The 19546-nt window shown below is 52.7% G+C and overlaps 1 protein-coding gene across 1 annotated transcript in view; it reads left to right on the top strand.

Moving 5' to 3' along the window:
• Positions 1-19231, top strand: part of CREB3L1 (cAMP responsive element binding protein 3 like 1) — a 35255-nt gene extending 16024 nt beyond the window's left edge. Inside the window, exons 2-12 of the mRNA XM_049647500.1 lie at positions 3092-3320; positions 6580-6764; positions 9554-9632; positions 11333-11490; positions 12165-12314; positions 12467-12525; positions 12724-12792; positions 14601-14700; positions 15617-15743; positions 18055-18322; positions 18501-19231. Of these exons, the coding sequence (XP_049503457.1) occupies positions 3092-3320; positions 6580-6764; positions 9554-9632; positions 11333-11490; positions 12165-12314; positions 12467-12525; positions 12724-12792; positions 14601-14700; positions 15617-15743; positions 18055-18322; positions 18501-18537 (1461 nt within the window). The 3' untranslated portion in view covers positions 18538-19231. The remainder of the gene's footprint in view (positions 1-3091; positions 3321-6579; positions 6765-9553; positions 9633-11332; positions 11491-12164; positions 12315-12466; positions 12526-12723; positions 12793-14600; positions 14701-15616; positions 15744-18054; positions 18323-18500) is intronic.
• The last annotated feature ends 315 nt before the right edge of the window (positions 19232-19546 follow it).

Raw genomic sequence — 19546 nt, 5'->3', positions numbered from 1 at the left:
CCTGCCTGCCCCTTGGCCGCCCTCCCCTTCCACTTGGCTCTCATTTTCTGGAAGCTCCATCCTGTTAGGCCTTGGCTGCTGTTTCCAGCAGGTGGGGTGGGGGCTGCTCACCAAAGGGGGCCAGCTGAGCTCCCTGAGCAGGTTCCTGTGGGCACCCCAAAAGGGGTCTCTGAGAAGGACCTGGCTTATTCTGCCTGGAGCCAAGGCCTTCAGGGACCCCAGCCCAGACTGGAGGAAAGTATTTCTCCTCTCCCAGGCCCCGGGAAAGGGCTTGGCAAACCCTTATCGCCTGAGAAGCAGCTGCTGGAGAAATACCTTAGCCACTGACTCACTGTCCTCCCTTCTTCACAACCCCCTCCCACTGGGCCCCACACCAGGCCTTTGAGAGACCCTGGAAGAGTGAGCAGGGGCAAAGCGCCCCCAGCTGGGCTGGCCCAGGCCCTGCAGAGGGTATAGCTAGCACAGTCCTGCCTGTGGCTGGCTGTCTGGTTGGCGGGAGGGGGTGGGGAGGGGATGCCCTGTAAATGGCCTTAGTGTAGGATCACAGTTATTCTTAAAGATGTGTTTAGCTGATGCTTCTGACCTCCTGATTCTGTCTCACCCCAGACATTGATAGATAAATGACCTACTGATGGCATTGCCCTCTGGGGAACAAGGACCTGTCCCTCCACCGATGGTTATCATGGGCCAGGTGCTAGGATCCAGCAGGGGAACAAGATACAGACCGTGCCTCAGGGAGTTTTGGCAAACAGGCAATTCTTGAACAGAAGAATGTCTGCTACAATTGGGAAAGGACTGGGCAATGAGGGGTTGTGGACACTTTCCTGTTGTACTTGACTCCCTGGGCCTCAGTTTCCTTATCCGTCAAATGCAAATACGCAACTTCCTTATCTCACTGGGTAATTGTGAGGATTAAATAAAAATTGTACATATGAAAGCACTTCGGAAAGTTAAAATCACAACAAAACCATAAGGTGATGATAAGTTCTGGCAAACTGGGAAAAGGGGAGAGTACCTGAGTCAATAGTTTTCCACATTTATTTTGTCCTTGATTCTCTGATCATTCTTCAGCTCAGCTCAGCTCAGGCCTGGAGTTAGGCTAAATTAGGAACTGCAGTTTCCATACTTATAATGGCTAATAACCATTGAGTACTCACTACATACTAGGCACCATTCTGTTATTTGTATTCGCTGTATATGTGTTCTATATATAAATGTTATATGTACTTATTTTACCCTCATAATCCTATAAGGTGAATATTAAGCACCCAACAAATATTTGATCATCATGACAACACTATAAAATAGGAACTATTATTTCCCCTTTACAGATAGGGAAACTGAGGCACTGAGAAGCGAATAACTTAGCAAGTCATGGGGCTAGAATCAAAAACAAGTCCATCTGACTGCACAGATGGTCATGTGGCTCTGAGCCTTATTCTCAGAGGGCTTCTCTGTTCATCCCTTCAGGACTGGGGCAGGCTTTGAGTATTCCACGCCAGAAAGGGCCAACAGCTCCAGACCTTGAACCAATCCCCCAGAAGCCAGTCATTAACCACTCACCAGGTGGGATGCCAGGGCCTGAAGCAACCCCCTCCCACCATCTCTTCCAACCCACCAGCAAATTCATTCAGTCAGTAAATAATGAACAGCAGGAGCATGTCCTTACATGTTTATAATTCTTTAGAGAGAAAAACAATAAGCACCTACTATGTGCTAGCCACTGGGTGCTTTATTAATAATAAGAGGCAATGTTTATTGAGTAATTATTATGTACCAGGGGCCATTATAAGTGCTTTATATGTATCAATTTAATTCTTACAACAATCCTAGGGCGCCTGGGTGGCTCAGTTGGTTGAGCATCTGACTTCAGCTCAGGTCACGATCTCACGGTTTATGAGTTCGAGTCCCGCATCGGGCTCTGTGCTAACAGCTCAGAGCCTGGACCCTGCTTCAGATTCTGTGTCTCCCTCTCTCTCTGAGCCTCCCCCGCTCATGCTCTGTCTCTCTCTGTCTCAGAAATAATTTTTTAAAATTCTTAAAAATTCTTACAACAATCCTAACAAACTATTATCAGTCTCACTGTACAAAGGAGGAAATGAAACAGAGAGAGGTTAATTAACTTTCCCAAGATCTCAGAGACAAGTATTTTTCAGACTTTTGTGTTTCTGAGAAATATATTTCACTTCATTACCAAGTACCTATACACACACACACACACACACACACACACACACACACAGACAAGATGAAAACCTCACAGGTATTTAACTTCACTGTGTGTAGTGCACTCTGATACTTTCTATTTTTTCTGTTTTATTTTTTCTTAAATCCTGGTTGTGACCTACTAAATTGATTTCACAACCCATTAATGAGTCACCACCCACAGTTTGAACAGCACTGAGTCACAGCTAGAAGTATCAAGGTCAGGATTCGAACCCAAGCAACATGGCTTCAGAGTCTAATCTCTTGGCATAAAGAAGGAATGTCTTGGAAAGGGGAGAGTCTGGTGGCGTGAGGACAGGCAGGGCTGTGCTAATGAGGGGAGTAGAAGCCTTGATAATCCCACCACGTTTCACTCTAGCAAAAAGATAGTACAGAAGTCATTAATATTGCCTTTGAGATGCAAACGTGCTGGCATAGACACACATTCTTTACTTAGTCTTCCCATGAAGTAGGGTGGACAGAGAAACAGACTCAGGCAGTCTGAGTGATTGAGCCAAGGTCTCAGAGCCAGAACTACAGCATAGCATCGGGTCACCTGTTCAGGAATGCTTTTACGCCCTCTACATCTCACTCTTGAGAATGACGACAGTGAGGCTGGAAGTGGCAGTGGAGACGGTGGTGGTGAAGGTAAAGTGGTGACAGCGGTGATGGTCATGATACAAACGATACTAGTTGGTCCTGAGGATGTGGGTAGTGGGGAGGTTGGTGGCAATGGCGGTGGCATTAATGATGGCAGGAAGAATAACGGGCAGGTTGCACTGACAGCGGTGGTGGTAGCAGGCCTGAGGTGGGGGGCAGCACAGCAGCACCTGTGCCCCCTTCCCAGGCTAAGCTCACTGTCCCTGCTTCCCTCCTCCTTCCCTAGCATTTCCCTGAGCACCTGGACCACTTCGCAGAGAACATGGAGGACTTCTCTAATGACCTGTTCAGCAGTTTCTTTGATGACCCTGTGCTGGACGAGAAGAGCCCTCTACTGGACATGGAACTGGACTCCCCCACACCAGGCATCCAGGCTGAGCATAGCTACTCCCTGAGCGGTGACTCGGCACCTCAGAGCCCCCTTGTGCCCATCAAGATGGAGGACACCACCCAAGGTACAACAGGGTAGAAGGACCTAAGGACAGCACGGGCCCAGGAGGGGAGGAAGCTTGTGAGGGGTTGTGGGGGAGGCCTTCAGGCTAAGACTCCCAGAGGCACACAGGGGAGTCGCCCACAAACACCTCTCAGAGGAGTTCGGCCTCCTGCCTTTTGGTGCTCGCTCGTATCAAACCCATACGGGCACTTCTCAAAAGGCTGTTTTGCTGGCTTAGATCAGTTGTGAGCAACGGGTGGTTCCTGGACCAGCAGCAGTCACCTGGGAACTTGTTAGAAATGCAGATTCTCGGTCCGCCCAGACTTGCTGGATCAGAAACCATGTGGGTAGGGCCCAGCCTTCCAGGTGATTCTGATGCACACTTGGGTTTGAGAACCACTGACTTAGAGGAAACAGTGGGGGGAACTAAGCCATAAATGTGGACAAGTTTCTGAGACTCTGGAACCTTGCCACCCTCTCATACTGCACTGTCCTCTGAAATGCTGCTTGGGAGAGATGTCTGCACCCTAGTTTTATTCCCGAAGGTATAGTTCCCTAAAGCTCCCCTCCAACCAACCCCCCCCCCCCCACCACCACCACCACGTCCTGCCTGTTTAAGCAAAGGGCCCTTTGAGTCTCTCCTGTCTGGTAACCAACACTGGACATCCCCAGACTGTGCCCCACCTAGAAATGGCCCCTTTGGATGTTTCCTCAAATACAGGGGGTCCTGGCCCTGTCACATTTGGCTAGGTGATCATGGATACATCTCTTAGCCTCTATAAAGCCTCGGTTTCTTCATCTACAAATGGGAATAACTATAAATATTTCTATAGTACTGTGTGGTTTACGAAGTATCTTCATGTTAATTATCTCATTTATCTCTCACACTTTTATCTTTATCTCACACTTTTTTCTTCTCACTTTTATCGTAATCCCCGTTTGTCTGATCAGAAAAATGAGGCTTCAGGAAAACTAAGCTGTTTGGGTCACACACACAGTAAAATGCATAGTAGGGACTTGGGAGCAAGCAAGCTCCTTGATACTAAACCTCACACCCTCGCCACCACATTTTTCTGGCTCAAGGGCCAGCAGGGGATACTGGGTTTGAACCCAAACAGGCTTTGGTGTGCATCCTGATGCCTCCACTAGCTGCTGTGTGATCTTGAGCAAGTTGCTTAATCTCTCTGGGCCTCCATTATAAAATGAAGATAACATATGTGCCATAAGTATTCTGGCCTTGGGGTGGGGGTGGGGGGCGCCTGTGTGGCTCAGTCTGTTTACTGTCAGACTCTTGATTCCAGCTCAGGTGGTGATCTCGCAGTTCATGGGATCGAGCCCCAACTCAGGCTCTGCAGATTCTGCTTAGGATTCTCTCTCCCTCTCTCTGACCGTCCCCTACTTGCTCTCTCTTTCTCTCTCTCTCTCAAAATAAATAAACATACATTCAAAAAAAAACGCTGGCCAGAATTTTTAAACATATACATAAAGCACCCAGTTTAGTGCCCAGTACATAATATGTAAAAAGAATTAGTGGCCATTTTAATTGTGCATATAAAAGTCCTATTTAATAGTACTAGGCTAGAACCTAGGACTAAAACAATGAACGTTTAATTCCTCTTTCGCTTCAGAGGACAATGGTTTTGAATGAGTTTCTTAATATTCTTATCTATTAAATGGGGATGATAATAATAGTGCCTGCCCCATAGGATTATTGGGAAGGATAAATGAGTTCATATATATAGAGGGCTAAGAGCTGCACTTAGCTGCTTCTGAGGGTCTTTGAGATTCCCCAGGGGCAGAGATGGGATGTTATACCCCACTCCTGTCACCCCTGAGGGCAGGGCCACCACCTGGGCTTTAAATGGCTGCAGGGCTTGTGGCTGCAGAGGTCTTAGCTTCCCGACATGCCCTGGCCTCTCAGCCAAGCCTCTGGAAGTCATGTCAGTTAGTCCTTAGGCCCCACCCTGGAGAAAGGCAGCATGTGGGGCAGACCCCCTCTCATGGCAGGTTCTCCATCCACCCCCGCTAGGCTAGCCCAGCTCCTTGGCCTCCCCAAGTCTATTTTTAGAGCAATTTGTCTGTGGGCCCTTTGCAGGGGCAGCTTCCCGGAGGCCGGACAACTGGCCCTGTAATTTGGGAAGATTGTGGGTGTTCCTGGAGCCCTGGGGCAGCCTGTGGCCCAGAGCCAGGGCGTTTAGGCTCCCAGCTGGGTGGGGCCTCGTTTCTGAGGTGGGACCAGGCACCACTGACCCCTCTCCCTACCCACAGCAGGCCCCAAAGGCCAAAGCCCCCTCGCCCTTTCCCTGCACACTGGCTCCCCAGATCTGCGCCTCACCTCACCGCTGCCTGGGGCCTGCTGGGACCATGGGCAGGGCTGACTTAGGGTGCAGGACTGTAGACACTCATCAGGAAAAGGGGTGATGCCTGCCAGCCCTGTGGCCCAGGTGAGGCCAAAGCCCCACTAAGTGGGCAGGAAAAGGACACTGCCATGGGAAACCTGAACATCACACCTCACCACCAACATGACCCCCACCCCCATCACCAGGTCCTGTGGATTCTCCCTTCCACATCTGTCCCCAGTATGTCCCTTCCTCTCCATCCCCACTGTCACCTCCTTTCCTCAGGCTTCATCTTCTCTCGCTGGGCTATTTCACCAGCCTGCTGAGAGTCTCCCTGCTTCTGTCTTGCCTGCAGTCAGTCCAATCAATGCATGCACACACGCAGAATGATTTTTTTTTTTTTTGATATTACAAATCTGAGTGCGCTTAAAACCCTTCAGTGCTTCCCCATTACCTTTAGGACAAAGTCACAGCTGTGAGTCTGGCCCATCTTCCCCTTTCCTTTCCATTCCAGCTGCCCTAAACTTGCTTGTGACTGTCACTAGGTCCCCAGCGCCTAGCACAGTGCTCAGCAGATGTTCTCTGGATGGCAGCCATTGTAGTGACCATAGCTAGCTTTTATTGAACATTTACTTCTTGCCGGGCACTTTTACAGATGAAGAAGCTAAGGCTCAGAGAGGTTAAGCAACTTGCCTAAGTTCCCACAGCCAGTCAGGAGGGGTCCAGATCTGTTGTCCACACCTGCTGTGTGAGCTGCTGAATGAAGAAGATGCCCCACATCTTCTGGCCCCAGCCTATGTCACAAGCACCCCCCTCTGCCCTTGCCTGCCTGCCGCCCTCCGTTCCCTGGCATCTCAGTCCAGAGGAGCTCCCAGGGGGAGGAGGGGGGCAGAGCCCTCTGCTCGGGGAGTCCCCTGAGCCTGGTCCTGCCCCCTTCCCCAGACGTGGAACAGGAAGCATGGGTGCTGGGACACAAACTGTGCTCCGTCATGGTGAAGCAGGAGCAGAGCCCGGAGCTGCCCGTGGACCCTCTGGCCGCCTCCTCAGCCATGGCTGCTGCCGCTGCCATGGCCACCACCCCGCTGCTGGGCCTCAGCCCCCTGTCCAGGCTGCCTGTCCCCCACCAGGTGAGCCTGGGGACGGTTCCCAGGGGCTGAGGGAGGGAGGCAGGGTGGTGGGTCTCTGTGGGAAGAGGCCTTCAAAGTCCTGTGTACCCCAGGGCTACGCGAACTGGGAGCCACGTGACCCTTGGGACTGAGGGTCAGAACTCCCATGGACCCCCTCACCTTCCTAGAATGGGCACAAACCGTAGCACCCTCAGAGTAAGCTGGGGGCCTCACCGTGTGCAGCAGGAAGTTTACAAGGACCCAGGCAGGGCTGAGGATCAGGGGCCTGGTCCACGGTCTCAGAGATAGACATGGCACAGGCCGTGTTATTTTCTCAGAGCATCAGGACTTTAAAAAGGAAAGACCAAATATGAGAATTCGAAAGTTTTGCTGTACTTCAGTTGTATACGTTCATGAGATCAACGTTTTTTACCTCATACACTCATGCCATCACCCCCCCCCCACCTCCCACCACCACCACCCTCCACGATACATGGATAACAGCATTCAGCTATAGATCCAACATCTGAAGAGCCTCCTGGGAATGCCAGGCCAAGTCTCTGGGCCCTGCCTGTGTCCTGTCTCTGGGCACGTTGCCTTCTTTTTATTCCTTCAGCTTCCTTGTCTGTAAAATGGGAGCAGGAGCTGGCTCTAAAAGGCTTCTTGGCCCGGAGTCTACAATCTAAGGGCCATCTTAAAATCCCTAGTTACGGGTTTGACTAGCTCTGCCCCCTGCTGGCCACACATCTCACCCGATCAAAATGTATGTGGCCAAAGGCAAGCTCAGCCCCTCCCTACCCCACCATCAACCCGTGGGACCAAGGGTCCGCTGCAAAGGTGGAGGATCTTTTGTGACCACCTCCAAGGCTGGCTCAGCGACTCCTCAGGCCTTGGCAAAGCAGGAAGGGAAGGCGCGGCAGCAGCCGCCAGAGTCTTGAAGGTTGGGCATGTGCCTCAGAGAAGGAAACTGAGGCTCAAGGAGCTAAGCGACTTGCCCAGAATCACACAGTCAGAAATAATGAACGGCATTCCAAACTCTGCAAGACCCAGAAGCCCACACTTCCTGCTCTAGTGAGGTCACAACACCCTTGTGGAAGGCACAGGAACCAGAAGTTGGCATTGTCAGTCACAGGCTGTGGGACCCACCCTTTCCATCACAATGCCTTCTCTGTCACTTGAGGGCTGAGCTAGGATGCAGACCAGGGAGTCTCCAAGGTCTCTGCCAATTTGAACCTTCTGCGATTCTTACTCATCTGCCTAAATTGGGGATTCTGTGTCCCACCCAGAATATCATGACCTCTCCCTGCTGGCTGCAGAACCAGAGGGGAGCCTTGGTCCTGAAATTCAGCACCCAACAACACAGTGCCTTCCTCAAAGAGAACACCACTTAGGTGCATGTTGATCATCGGGTGTAGGCAGCCATGCGTGTTCTTGATGTCCTTTCTGTAGCAGCAAGTGGGAATATAAAGAAATAGGGATGCGTGTTTGTTTAAAACATAGATCAAGGGGCGCCTGGGTGGCTCCGTCGGTTAAGTGGCCGACTTCGGCTCAGGTCATGATCTCGCAGACCGTGAGTTCGAGCCCCGCGTCGGGCTCTGTGCTGACAGCTCAGAGCCTGGAGCCTGCTTCCGATTCTGTGTCTCCCTCTTTCTGACCCTCCCTCGTTCATGCTCTGTCTCTCTCTGTCTCAAAAATAAATGAACGTTAAAAAAAATTAAAAAAAAAAAACATAAATCTAGTTCTGTTAGTCCCTTGCAATCCAACCCTTTAGGGGCTCCTTATTGTTTCAAACTTCCTTGTCTGGTCCCTTTCTACCTTCTGTGAATCCTCCCACCACCCCCACGCCACCCCCTCGCCAAGCCATCTGATCTTGTTTCCTACCCCTCCACCCCTGGCACACACCCCTACCCTCTGGACACCCTGAATACTGAGTTTCCGGATCCAGCCATGCTCTCTGGCCTCTGTGCCTTTGCAGATACTTTTCCCTGCGCTTGGAATGCCTTTCCCCTCACCACTGGCCCCATCCTTTATTTGGAACATTCCTGTTGATACTTCAGGACTCGTTTCAAACTTCAGTGGCTGAGGGAGCTTACCCTGAGCCCCCAGCCAGTTCATGCCTTCTTAGTCTGTGCTATTGTTACCGCTCACTGAACAGCTTCAATGTGCCAGACGTTACCTCTCATCCTTTCCGCAAACTCTGCAAACCACATAGCAAACCACATAACACCATACCACGGCCTACCGCCTACGTGGCCTTCACAGTCCGTGCAGGGCAGCCTCCACTAAAAAAATGGCCCTGGCCTTGGAGGTCACAAGAAGCTCTCCTTCTCTGAGCATAAGGTCTAAACTACAGTGGGGCACTTGGGTGGCTGAGTCAGTTGAGCGTCCGCCTTCGGCTCAGGTCATGATCACACCGTCCGTGAGTTCGAGCCCCGCATCGGGCTCTGTGCTGACAGCTCAGAGCCTGGGGCCTGCTTTGGATTCTGTGTCTCCCTCTCTCTCTGCCCCTCCCCTGCTCATGCTCTGTCTCTCTCCGTCTCAAAAATAAATAAAAACATTTTAAAAACTTAAAAAAAAAAATAAACTACACTAACCACTTGACCATCATTCTCTTCTCTTAGGTCTGACTTGGCTTCTCCAAGCCTGAAAACCTGCCTCTGCTCCCTCTGGGCTGTGCTCAGAACACTGAGCGCCGCCACCTCCTTATGTGCAGAGCAGACTGCCAGACTCAGGGGAGGGTGGGAGGTTGAATGGCATGGTGGGGACAGCCCCAAGGACAGCTGATGGAGACGGACCCATGTCTTCCTCAGGCCCCAGGAGAGATGACTCAGCTGCCAGTGATCAAAGCGGAGCCCCAGGAGGTGAATCAGTTCCTCAAAGTGACACCAGGTAAGTATGTCCAGAAGGGGACTCTGCCTCTCTCCAGTCTTGGGCAGACAGCATCCCTACTCCCTTGGCCCAGCCCACCCATCTCCCTTGACAACTCCCATCTCTCTTGAGAATATCCTTTCCTCCCTGCCCTTCACACTTTCCCTTCCTCAAGCCCCCTTCTTACCCAATCTACAACTGTCATCTCTGTTACTGACACTCTCTCACCCTGTTTGCTAATCCCCCTCCCATCATTCACTGATGATGCCCACTCTGTAGCCATCCATCCTTCCATCCATTTATCCAACCATCCATCCATCCATCCACCCAGTGAGTTCATTGTGCATGTCCCAGTACCAGGAGCTGGGGAAGCAGAGAGAGAAGACAGTTCCTGTGCCCAAGGAGATCAGAGTAATGAGGGCCAATATCATAGCAGCCAAATGGATTAAAGTTGGCAGATCCCGGGAGGCCTTGGAAGCCTCCCAGATCTGACAAGGAGGAAGGGAACAGAGGAAGCTTCTTGGATTGGCCAGAAGGAGAAAAGGCTAACTGAATCTTTCCAGTCCCACCCCATTAATCCATCAAACATTCATGAAGCATCTACTATGTATCAGGCCCTGGGCTCAGTAGCACATGCTTTAGAAGGATGAATAAGACCCCAGTTTCACCCTCAGGTTGCTCACTTCCTTGGAGAGAAGACTCACAGAAGGCAGAAAGGGGCCACTGTGAAAACACATCGCCTTGTAGAGTGCCCTTCTATCCGTAAAGCATTTTTACAAACATTAGCTCATTCCATCCTCGTGGCTCCCTTCCAACAGGAAAGTGAGGCTGGGAGAGGCTAATAAACATGACTATAGGCCACACACTTGGGGCAGGTGACAGCAGAACTTGAACTCGGGCTCTCTGGCTCCAAGTTCAGGGCTCTTTAAGAGGCAGATCAAAGTCTGGGAAAGGAGAGAGGACTCCTGCATGGGGCAGTTTGGGGCGGAGCCTAGAAGGATGCAGCTGTTCTTCCTAAACCTCAGCCCAGAGCCTTCAGGTCTCCACACCTGCTATTAATTGGGCTTTCTGTGCCAACCTGGGAGCTCTCCCTGCAGCTAGGCTCTCGGTCCTCATGGCTCTACCCAAGCTTCTTCCTGACTGCTTCAAGTGTCAGTCTTCCTGATGCTGTGGCCACAGAGAAGCAACAGGGGTGGGGAGGCTGGGGAGAGTAGTGCCCCTGGCTGGTCTGCCGAAAGCCCAATGCTGTCCTGTTACCCCGAAGTTGAAAGAGGAACCCCTGGGGTTGATGTGGCTAAAAGTTTTGCAGTGGAAAAAAAGAAGTGACAGAGGCTGTTGCTTGCCCAGCCTGATCCCCATGGGTCTGACTGCGGGCAGATTCCGGTCACCTCTGGGGTTACCAAGCTGGAGGCTCAAAGGGTCTGGACCCTGTGAAGTCAGGGATGGGGGAGGGACTTCAAGAATCTGGCCTCCATGATATCCACACCAAGGACCAGGCTTAAGGGAGCCAGACCTCTGTGGCGTCAGAGATGGGATGGCACTCAGGAATCAACTTCGGGGATGTCAGCTCATCTATGTGACATAGCAGAGGGGCTTGTGATGTTACAGCTGGTCAAGGCCCCAGTGTTCCGTTCCCCACAGTGTCAGGGCTGGCTGACCTCTGATGTCCAAGCAGAGCTGGGATGCAACCCTGCTAACCTGGATTCCCCCGCTCTCCCCAGAGGACCTGGTGCAGATGCCTCTGACGCCCCCCAGCAGCCACGGCAGCGACAGTGACGGCTCCCAGAGTCCCCGCTCTCTGCCCCCCTCCAGCCCTGTCCGGCCCATGGCCCGCTCCTCCACGGCCATCTCCACCTCCCCCCTTCTCACCGCCCCTCACGTAAGCAGCTGGGGGTGGGCTGACCCTAGAGGCAAGGAACTGAGTAAGTCCACCCTGTACATGACCAGCAGGGAAGGGTCTGGGGAGCCCCAAGCCTGATCCTCATCCCTATCAGAATTCAGAGAGGTGCCTGCCTGGCAGATGGGAGTGAGAATCTTTCAGTCCTGCTTTGAGGTGAAGAGGAACCAGGTAGAGAGGTCCAAGAGGCCTGTCAAACCCACACTGTTGCCGAGCCAGGACTAGAACTTGACATTCCTGACCTCTAGGGGGATGGCCCAGGCTCTAGGAGGCCCAAAAGCCCCCAGGAAACATGGAGCTAGGCCCTGAGTCCTGGGATGAGTGTGGAGCCTCCCAAGTGGAGACTGTAGGGACATGAGGGGGCTGCTGCTTAGGGGCTCTGGGCAAGCAAGCTTTGAGGCTGTGGATTCCAGAATGGCATCTAGGGACACCCCCGCCCGCCACCACAATAATAGGCTGAGTGCCTAACATGCTGGGCTCGCAGCACTGTTGATTCATTTTATTGGATTTAATTCAGACCCACCCTTTTTCAGATTGGGAAACTGAGGCTAAGAGAGTCGAGTACCTTCCCCAAGTCACACGAAGAGTAAATGGCAGAGCTTGAACTGGAATCCAGGGCTGTCTGGTTCCTAACCATCATGTCGTACTTCCCACAGAAATTACAGGGGACATCAGGGCCGCTGCTCCTGACAGAGGAGGAGAAACGCACCCTGATTGCTGAGGGCTACCCCATCCCCACGAAGCTCCCCCTCACCAAAGCCGAAGAAAAGGCCTTAAAGAGGGTCCGGAGAAAAATCAAGAATAAGGTAAAGCATGAGCTGGACCCAGCCCCTTCCCTAGGACTTCCTTGGTGGGTGGGAGCCTCTGCTCCCCTGGTGATGCCAGCCCTAAAATTGAGGATCCCCAGGAAGTGGTTACGTGGCTATGGTAACCCCTGTTCGGGGGCTTGCCCCTCTAGATCTCGGCCCAGGAGAGCCGCCGCAAGAAGAAGGAGTACGTGGAATGTCTAGAAAAGAAGTAAGCATCCTGGGCAGGGTGGCAGGCCTGGGACCCACTCCCCAGCCTGCCCCGCTCTCCCTGGTCCTATCTCAAAGGGCACCAGAGCAGAGGGCGGGGGGAGCGGGATGCCACAGGGAATGGTGGGGCAGGGGTGGGGGGCGGGCAGCAGTGGGTCTGGAGGCTGCCTCTGAGCCTTTGCCTACTTGGCCCCCTCAGGGTGGAGACATTTACATCAGAGAACAATGAACTGTGGAAGAAGGTAGAGACCCTGGAGAATGCCAACAGGTGAGTTGTCCCACCTGTCTCCTCCCTGGCCCCCCACCCTTCTGCAGCCAGTGCCTGGCTCTGGCATAGCTCTGGGAGGCAGGAGAGAGACGGGGTAACTGAGTTCAGGATGACAGGAACCCTGCAGAGCCTGGGACCCCTGGCCTCCCATCCTTCTTCATCCGCACATAGCTCTATATGCTATGACAGGGCAGGTGCGACGCTTAAATGAGCTGATGTGGAGCAGTGGCTTTCCAAGTGTGATCCCAGACCAGCAGCAGCAGCCCCTGGGAACTTTCAGAAATGCTTATTTTCAGGCCTCAAGCCAGACCTAGCGAACCAGGAACTCCCCGGGGAGGGCTCAGCAACCTGTGTTTTAGTAAGCCCTCCAGGTGATTTTGGTGCACCCTAAAGTTAGAACCGCTGGTGTAGGTGTTGCTGCTCAGGGTTCTTCTTACCAACAAACAGCATCGGCACCACCTGCAGAATCAGAATCTGCATTTCCGCAAGATCCTTCCGTGATTCACAGGCACAATTAAGTTTGAGAAACATCAGCGTGGAGCCGGCACAGGGCCTGGTGGCCACATAAAATCACAGCCTGGGTTTTTTGTTTGTTTCGTTGTTTTTTTTTTTTTTTTTAATCCCATTCTGCCATGTTTGCGATTCTGGGAAAACCATTAAACCTCTCTGGGCCCCAGTTGCTTTGTCTAAATGGGGATTATCGAAGCTCTGTCTCACAGGATTTGTGTGAAGGTTCGATGAGACAGTGCAAGTAAAGGGCCCAGAGCTGTGCTTGGCGTTTGAGAATGCTGAATTCATGTCAGCTCTTCTTCTTTTTTTAATGGTTATTCTGAATTCTTGATGGTGCCTAGCCATGAGCCCACAGTAGGTCTTTAATAATTATTTGCTGGGGTAAATTAAAATGACGTAGAGGACAGCTGGTCATTCGCAGGTGCTCAACAGAAGGCTTTTTCCTTCTTTCCTCCCTTCTCCCCCAGCTTCTCCAGCAGGATCCAGCCACTCCCCTGATTGACCTGGAGAATGCCCCCCACTCAGGGAAGGGAGGCGGGAGTCCGCACCCCTCACCCCTCTACCTCTGGCCCAGATTCCTCTCTGGCCCAAAATAGGGCCAGGCCCTTGGAGCTATTTCGCCACCTGCTGTACATTCTGGTAACTGCAACCCCACTGCCCGGCTAGGTGGAGGAAAGCGATGGTTAAACTGTTACTCACCAAGCATGGGCTGAGTCCCCCCTGTGTGTGCCCGGAGGATTCCACGTTGGGTGGGACCCGGTCCTCGCCCTCAGGGAGCCCACAGTTAGTGAAGGACACTGACATGGCAATCCGTAAATAAACGAAGTGCTGCAGGTGCTGTGATAAAAGCAACAAAACAAAATCAACGAAAATGGTAGTTACCATTTACTGGACCCTCACTACACACCAGACAGCTGCCACACGTGGCCGTCTTATCAGCTCAGGGAGTTGTGGGGTTCAAAGACAGGAAGGTCAATTTAGCTGTGGCTGGTGTAGGTGAAGAAAAAGGTGACCTCAGCCCAGGTGGGGTAGACCCTCCTCCCACCCCCACTTTGCTGAGGAGCAACCCTGAACTCCCATAGGGTGACCCAGCTGTTCACTATGAGACAGGCCCCAGGTCCCCCCAAGCCACACCGCAGAGGAGCCAAGCGGGAGGTGACCTTTTCTGTCGTGGCTGAAATGGACACCTGGTGTGGAGGCTAAGGCTGGAGCCAGCCCAGGTGCACCCTGGGAGAGCTCCAGGAGGCAGAGATGCCTGCGGGTCAGAGCGTGCCAGGTGACCACTGTGCCCTCCTCAGGACCCTGCTGCAGCAGCTGCAGAAACTCCAGACTCTGGTCACCAACAAGATCTCAAGACCTTACAAGATGGCCGCCACCCAGACTGGGACCTGCCTCATGGTAGGTGCTGTTCCCTCACCCCAGGGCCACACAAGGACAAGACTTCCCCAGGCTGGCTTTCTAGGAAAGCAGGCAGAGCTTGGAGGGATTGGCCACATCACCAAGGTACACGATCCTAGTGCCTGGTGAGCTGGCTCCTGCAGACCCCAGCCTCTTAAACCAAGCCCATGGAGCCTTCTAGAACATGACCTTCCGTGATGAATTCTAACACCGTGTGGATGTGTAGTGGCTCACATGAACCCAGCTAGGGGATAGCAGGGCAAGTCCCTTGAGGAGGCCACTTCTACAAGGCCGCTGGGGAGGAAAGGGCTTAAGGAAACACAAGGAAGTTTGGACTTGGTTCTTTCTTTCTGGAACCAATAGCGAGGAGAAGGTTGAGCAAATCTCTAGAAACCCAAAAGAATATGCAGGGTGTGGCTCAGGCCTCTGCAAGACCCTCTTTCACTCTGTCCTGGAAATGTGCGGCCTGCTGCCCCCTGGCTGATCACTCCCCAGGCCCTCCGAGAGCCTCACACTGTCAGGTGGCAGTCACCCTGTGGGCAGGGCTCAGTTCCTGGTGCGTGACTCTCAGCTCCTCTTGTGAGAACCTGGTATGATGCTCTGTCCCCCTCCCTTAACCCCCCAAACCGCCACCTACTCCTTTCTCCCTGTCCTGATTCCTCCACCTTATAGGTTATAACCATGTTGACCACTTTCCTCTTTTTCTAATGCTGCCTATGGCGGTTCCCTACAATGAGCTGCGATGCTCTGAGCAGTCTCCCCAACCTTCTCCAGAAAGGGTAGAAGAGCCCACATCTAGGGGGTAGTTGGCTCTGGGTGCTGCTTTTTTGGAAAAACACAGAGCCTTTTATACCTATTGGTTTGGGGGCAGAAGGATTGAGGGTGGCTCTGACCACCGCTCTCTCTCCACTACCAGGTGGCGGCCTTGTGCTTCGTTCTGGTGCTGGGCTCCCTTGTGCCCTGCCTCCCTGAGTTCTCCTCCAGCTCCCAGACTGTGAAGGAAGACCCCGTGGCCGCTGACAGCGTCTACACAGCCAGTCAGAGTGAGTGGGCCAGGCTATGTTACCTGAGCCAGACCATCTTCCCTCAACACCAACTCCCAGACAGAAGCCAGACACGAGAATGGAGCCAGGTTCTGGGTGGGCGTTATCTTCTTCTGTGTCCTCATTTTGCAAATGGGGAAACTGAGGCTCCGAAAGGGCATATGATTTATTCAATGTTGGTTGTAGAATTGGGACTCCAGGGAAGACCCCCTAAACCCAGCCCGCCCAAGAGTGGCTCAGAGGGGCTAACAGGAATGTTCCCACCCTAGCCCTGACGAATTATGGTACCGGTGGTCATGGGGCATCTGCTAGATACCATTAGTATTTCATGAATGGGATGGCAAATGAGTTTCAGTTCAAGGGCCCTTTCCAATAAGATGGTGGTGGCTGTCTGAAGCACTATGTGAAGGACCCTGACACAGCACTCAGGAGCAGCAGGAAGGAGTGCCAAGACCCACTGGTAATGTCTACCTTGGGCAGAAGAGGGGCCATGGTGGTGTGAGCTCAGATATTTACCGTCCCATAGGGGGTTGTAAGGTACAGTGGTTAAGAGCGGGGGGCTTCAGAGTCGGTCATACCTGCCGTGGCTGTTTGCTAACGGCGCGACCTTGGGCATGTGCCTTAAGCTCTCTAAGCATTAATTTCTTCATCTGAAACGCGGGAGTCACAGCTCTACTCTTACCAAGCACGGTTGTTGTGACAACTAGATGGCAAGGTGCACAAACACTCTTAGCACAGTGTCTGGTGTAGAGCAAGCACTTACTAAATGAGCACACTGCCACCTTTTCGAAGACCACACGAGAGGAGAGAAAAGGTATAATACGTGGGTGGCAAGGGGGAGAACTGGTAGAGGGTGCAGCAGAGAACAGTATGGATTTCCAGAGGCAGAAGATACTTCAGGTAGACCCACAGAGGAACTTTCTGGCTGTTCATCATTTACCAGGAACGAATTTATCTAGCAGGGCAGGAGGAAGAGGAAACAGATGGGAGGTCAGAGAGGGAGGGGACAGGGAGGAGTGAGATTCGAGAAGGAGAGATATGCAGGGAGAATGAGCTAGACCAGCAGGGCCTTGAGGGGAGGAAGGGGTGGGGAGGGTTAGGGGAAGAGGAAGTGGAGGTGGTGAGTGAAAACCACTCCCTGGACAAGGGTGGCCTGAGAAGACAGGACAGTTGCTAAGGGAGGTGGACCACAGGGGTGTAAGGGCTTGCGAGTCACGTATCCATGTTCCAAGAGCAGAGGGGCTCTTGTATATTTGGAGGTAGAGGAAACCCCAGGAGAGGAAGGGATGGAAGTTGGGGGTGGGGGCAGCATTAATGAACAAAGCCAGAGTCAGAGGAGGCGAGGGAATGAAGGAGCCCCTTGCAGTGAATGCAGTGCGTGGCAGGCCCTGTGTGCATCTGTGGTAGGAAGTGGCTTCTGGAACTGGCTTTTCAGAGCTGGTGTATTGCTCAATTGCAGGGAGTGCCTTTCACACAGACCCTTAGGTCAGGGCCTGAGGGCTGGAGCCAGGCAGACCTGGGTTTGCCTCTCACCTCTGGTGTAGGCCAAGGTCCCCGATAAGTAGAACCTCGGTTACCTGTTCTGTGAAACTGGGCTAAAAATATCTCGCTCCCAGGAGTTTCTGTGAGTTGTTAGTGATTTGATACAGGTCAAAGGGCTTTGCACGATGCCTGGCACAAAGTAGATATCCAGGGGCGTGTGCGTGGCTCAGTCGGTTAAGCGTCTAACTCTTGATCTCAACTTGGGTCTTGATCTCAGGATTGTGAATTCCAGCCCTGCTCTGGGCTCCACACTGGGCATGAAGCCTGCATAAAACAAAACAAAACAAAACAAAACAAGGTCGATATCCAACAAATTTGTTTTCTTTTCCTTCATTTCCCTGAAGGGCATACTAGGGCCTAGAATGGGGAAGAGATTGATTCAAGGTCTCACAGAAAGTGAATAGTGGAGGTGGGATTAGAATCCAGCTCGCAGATGCCCCGCCCCGGTATCCTCTGCTTAGGAAGAACTACTTTCTCAGAGTGCTTACTATGAACAGTTCCAATCACTTTCCCTATATTGTCTCATTAAACCACATCTACTTGAGGTTGGCCCTAGTATCCCTATTTTACAGATGAGCAAACTGAGGCTCAGAAAGGCTAAAGCAAAGGCCTGATTTGCCTGAGGTCATGCAAATTGGAAATGTTAGAGCTAGGATTCAAACTCAGGTCTGCAAGATTTCAGGACCCTCATCGTTAACTAGTGGGCCAGGAACGTGGCTGGGAGGAGGGGGCCTCGACAACTGAGGCTCACCCTGTGCTCTCTGTCTAGTGCCCTCCCGGAGCCTCCTGTTCTACGATGAGGGGGCAGGCTCGTGGGAGGATGGCCGCAGTGCCCTGCTGCCTGTGGAGCCCCCAGATGGCTGGGAGATCAAGCCGGGGGGGCCGGCAGAGCAGCGGCCCCAGGACCACCTGCAGCTTGACCACCTGGACAGCACCCACGAGACCACCAAGTACCTGAGTGAGGCCTGGCCAAAAGACGTCGGTGGAAATGGCACCAGCCCCGACTTCTCTCATCCCAAGGAGTGGTTCCGTGAGAGGTGAGTGGGTGGCCCCTTCCCATCCTGGCGTCCCAGTCTCCACCCACACTGTGCCCTGGTCCCCATGTCAGCCACACTTTCCCAAGGCCCCATCCCTCCTGCCTCCTGATCCAGCATGCAGAGGGGTGAGAGGGTCCTTCACTGGACAGATTCACCCTGATTTCTGTTCTCTCTCCAGGGATCTGGGCCCCAATACCACCATCAAACTCTCCTAGGCCGTGCCAAGACCCAGGACACAGGACGTACCCCCTGGCGCCCAGAAGAGGGGTGGTCTTGCTCTCTAACCCGGATCCAGCTTGTACCCCTGCCCCCTGGGCTCCCAGCCCAGGAGAAGGGGTTCCACTTTTCCCCAGACCCTCTTTGCCCCAATCTTTACCAGGGCCTTTCCTTTCCCCACCACAATCGGACTGTTCCCTTGGGCTGACCACTCTGTTCTCACCCCACCCTCCCACAACCATCCGTCCTTCTCAGATAAACCACTCACTGGGCTAACCCCTTCCTTTCTCATAATGACCAACACGACCACTGCCTCCCTGCCCCCCCCCAAACATACACATCAACATACCGACATACACACACACACCCCTCACCCCCGCCCCACTGTACAGAGACCAAGAACAGAAATTGTTTGTAAATAATGAACCTTATTTTTTATTATTGCCAATCCCCTAAGATATTGTATTTTACAAGTCTCCATCCTCCCTTCACCCCTCCCTTGTTTTATATTTTATGAAGTTAGTGCGGGCTTTGCCGTTCCCTGGCCCTCTCCTGGCCTCCCCTGCTGCTGCCCAAGCCGCTGGGCCTTTTTAATTGCCAAACTGCTTCATCCATCAGCTCAGCACATGCTTTAAGAAGGCAAAAGTAAAAAAAAAAAAAAAAGATGCAGCATCAATTCCCGACTTTGTGCCTTTCTTCATGGTGGGGGGGGGGGGGAGGCGACAAAGACTGAGGGATGGGGGAGTGAGAAGGGGACGTTTATATTCCGACAGGGTCTGATTGGGAGCATGGGGATATGAGGAGGCATTTCTTCTGGGCTCCCTCTTCCAGCCGGGCGCAGGATTCAAACTAGATGGTCAAAAGCTTCTGCTATAATCCCCCCACCCCACGGCTCCTCCTCCTACTGCTGACTGTGGAGGCAGAAGAGCAGATGAGCCACCGTCTTGGCCTTTGGGGATGCGAACTGCAAGTGTCAAGCATCTCCTTGGACCAGACGCTGTGCCACAC

The sequence above is a fragment of the Panthera uncia genome, chromosome D1 (genome assembly GCF_023721935.1).
Source record: "Panthera uncia isolate 11264 chromosome D1, Puncia_PCG_1.0, whole genome shotgun sequence".
NCBI classification, from domain to species: domain Eukaryota; kingdom Metazoa; phylum Chordata; class Mammalia; order Carnivora; family Felidae; genus Panthera; species Panthera uncia.
Note: the sequence above shows the minus strand (reverse complement) of the source record. Positions and strands in the feature narration are given on the sequence as shown.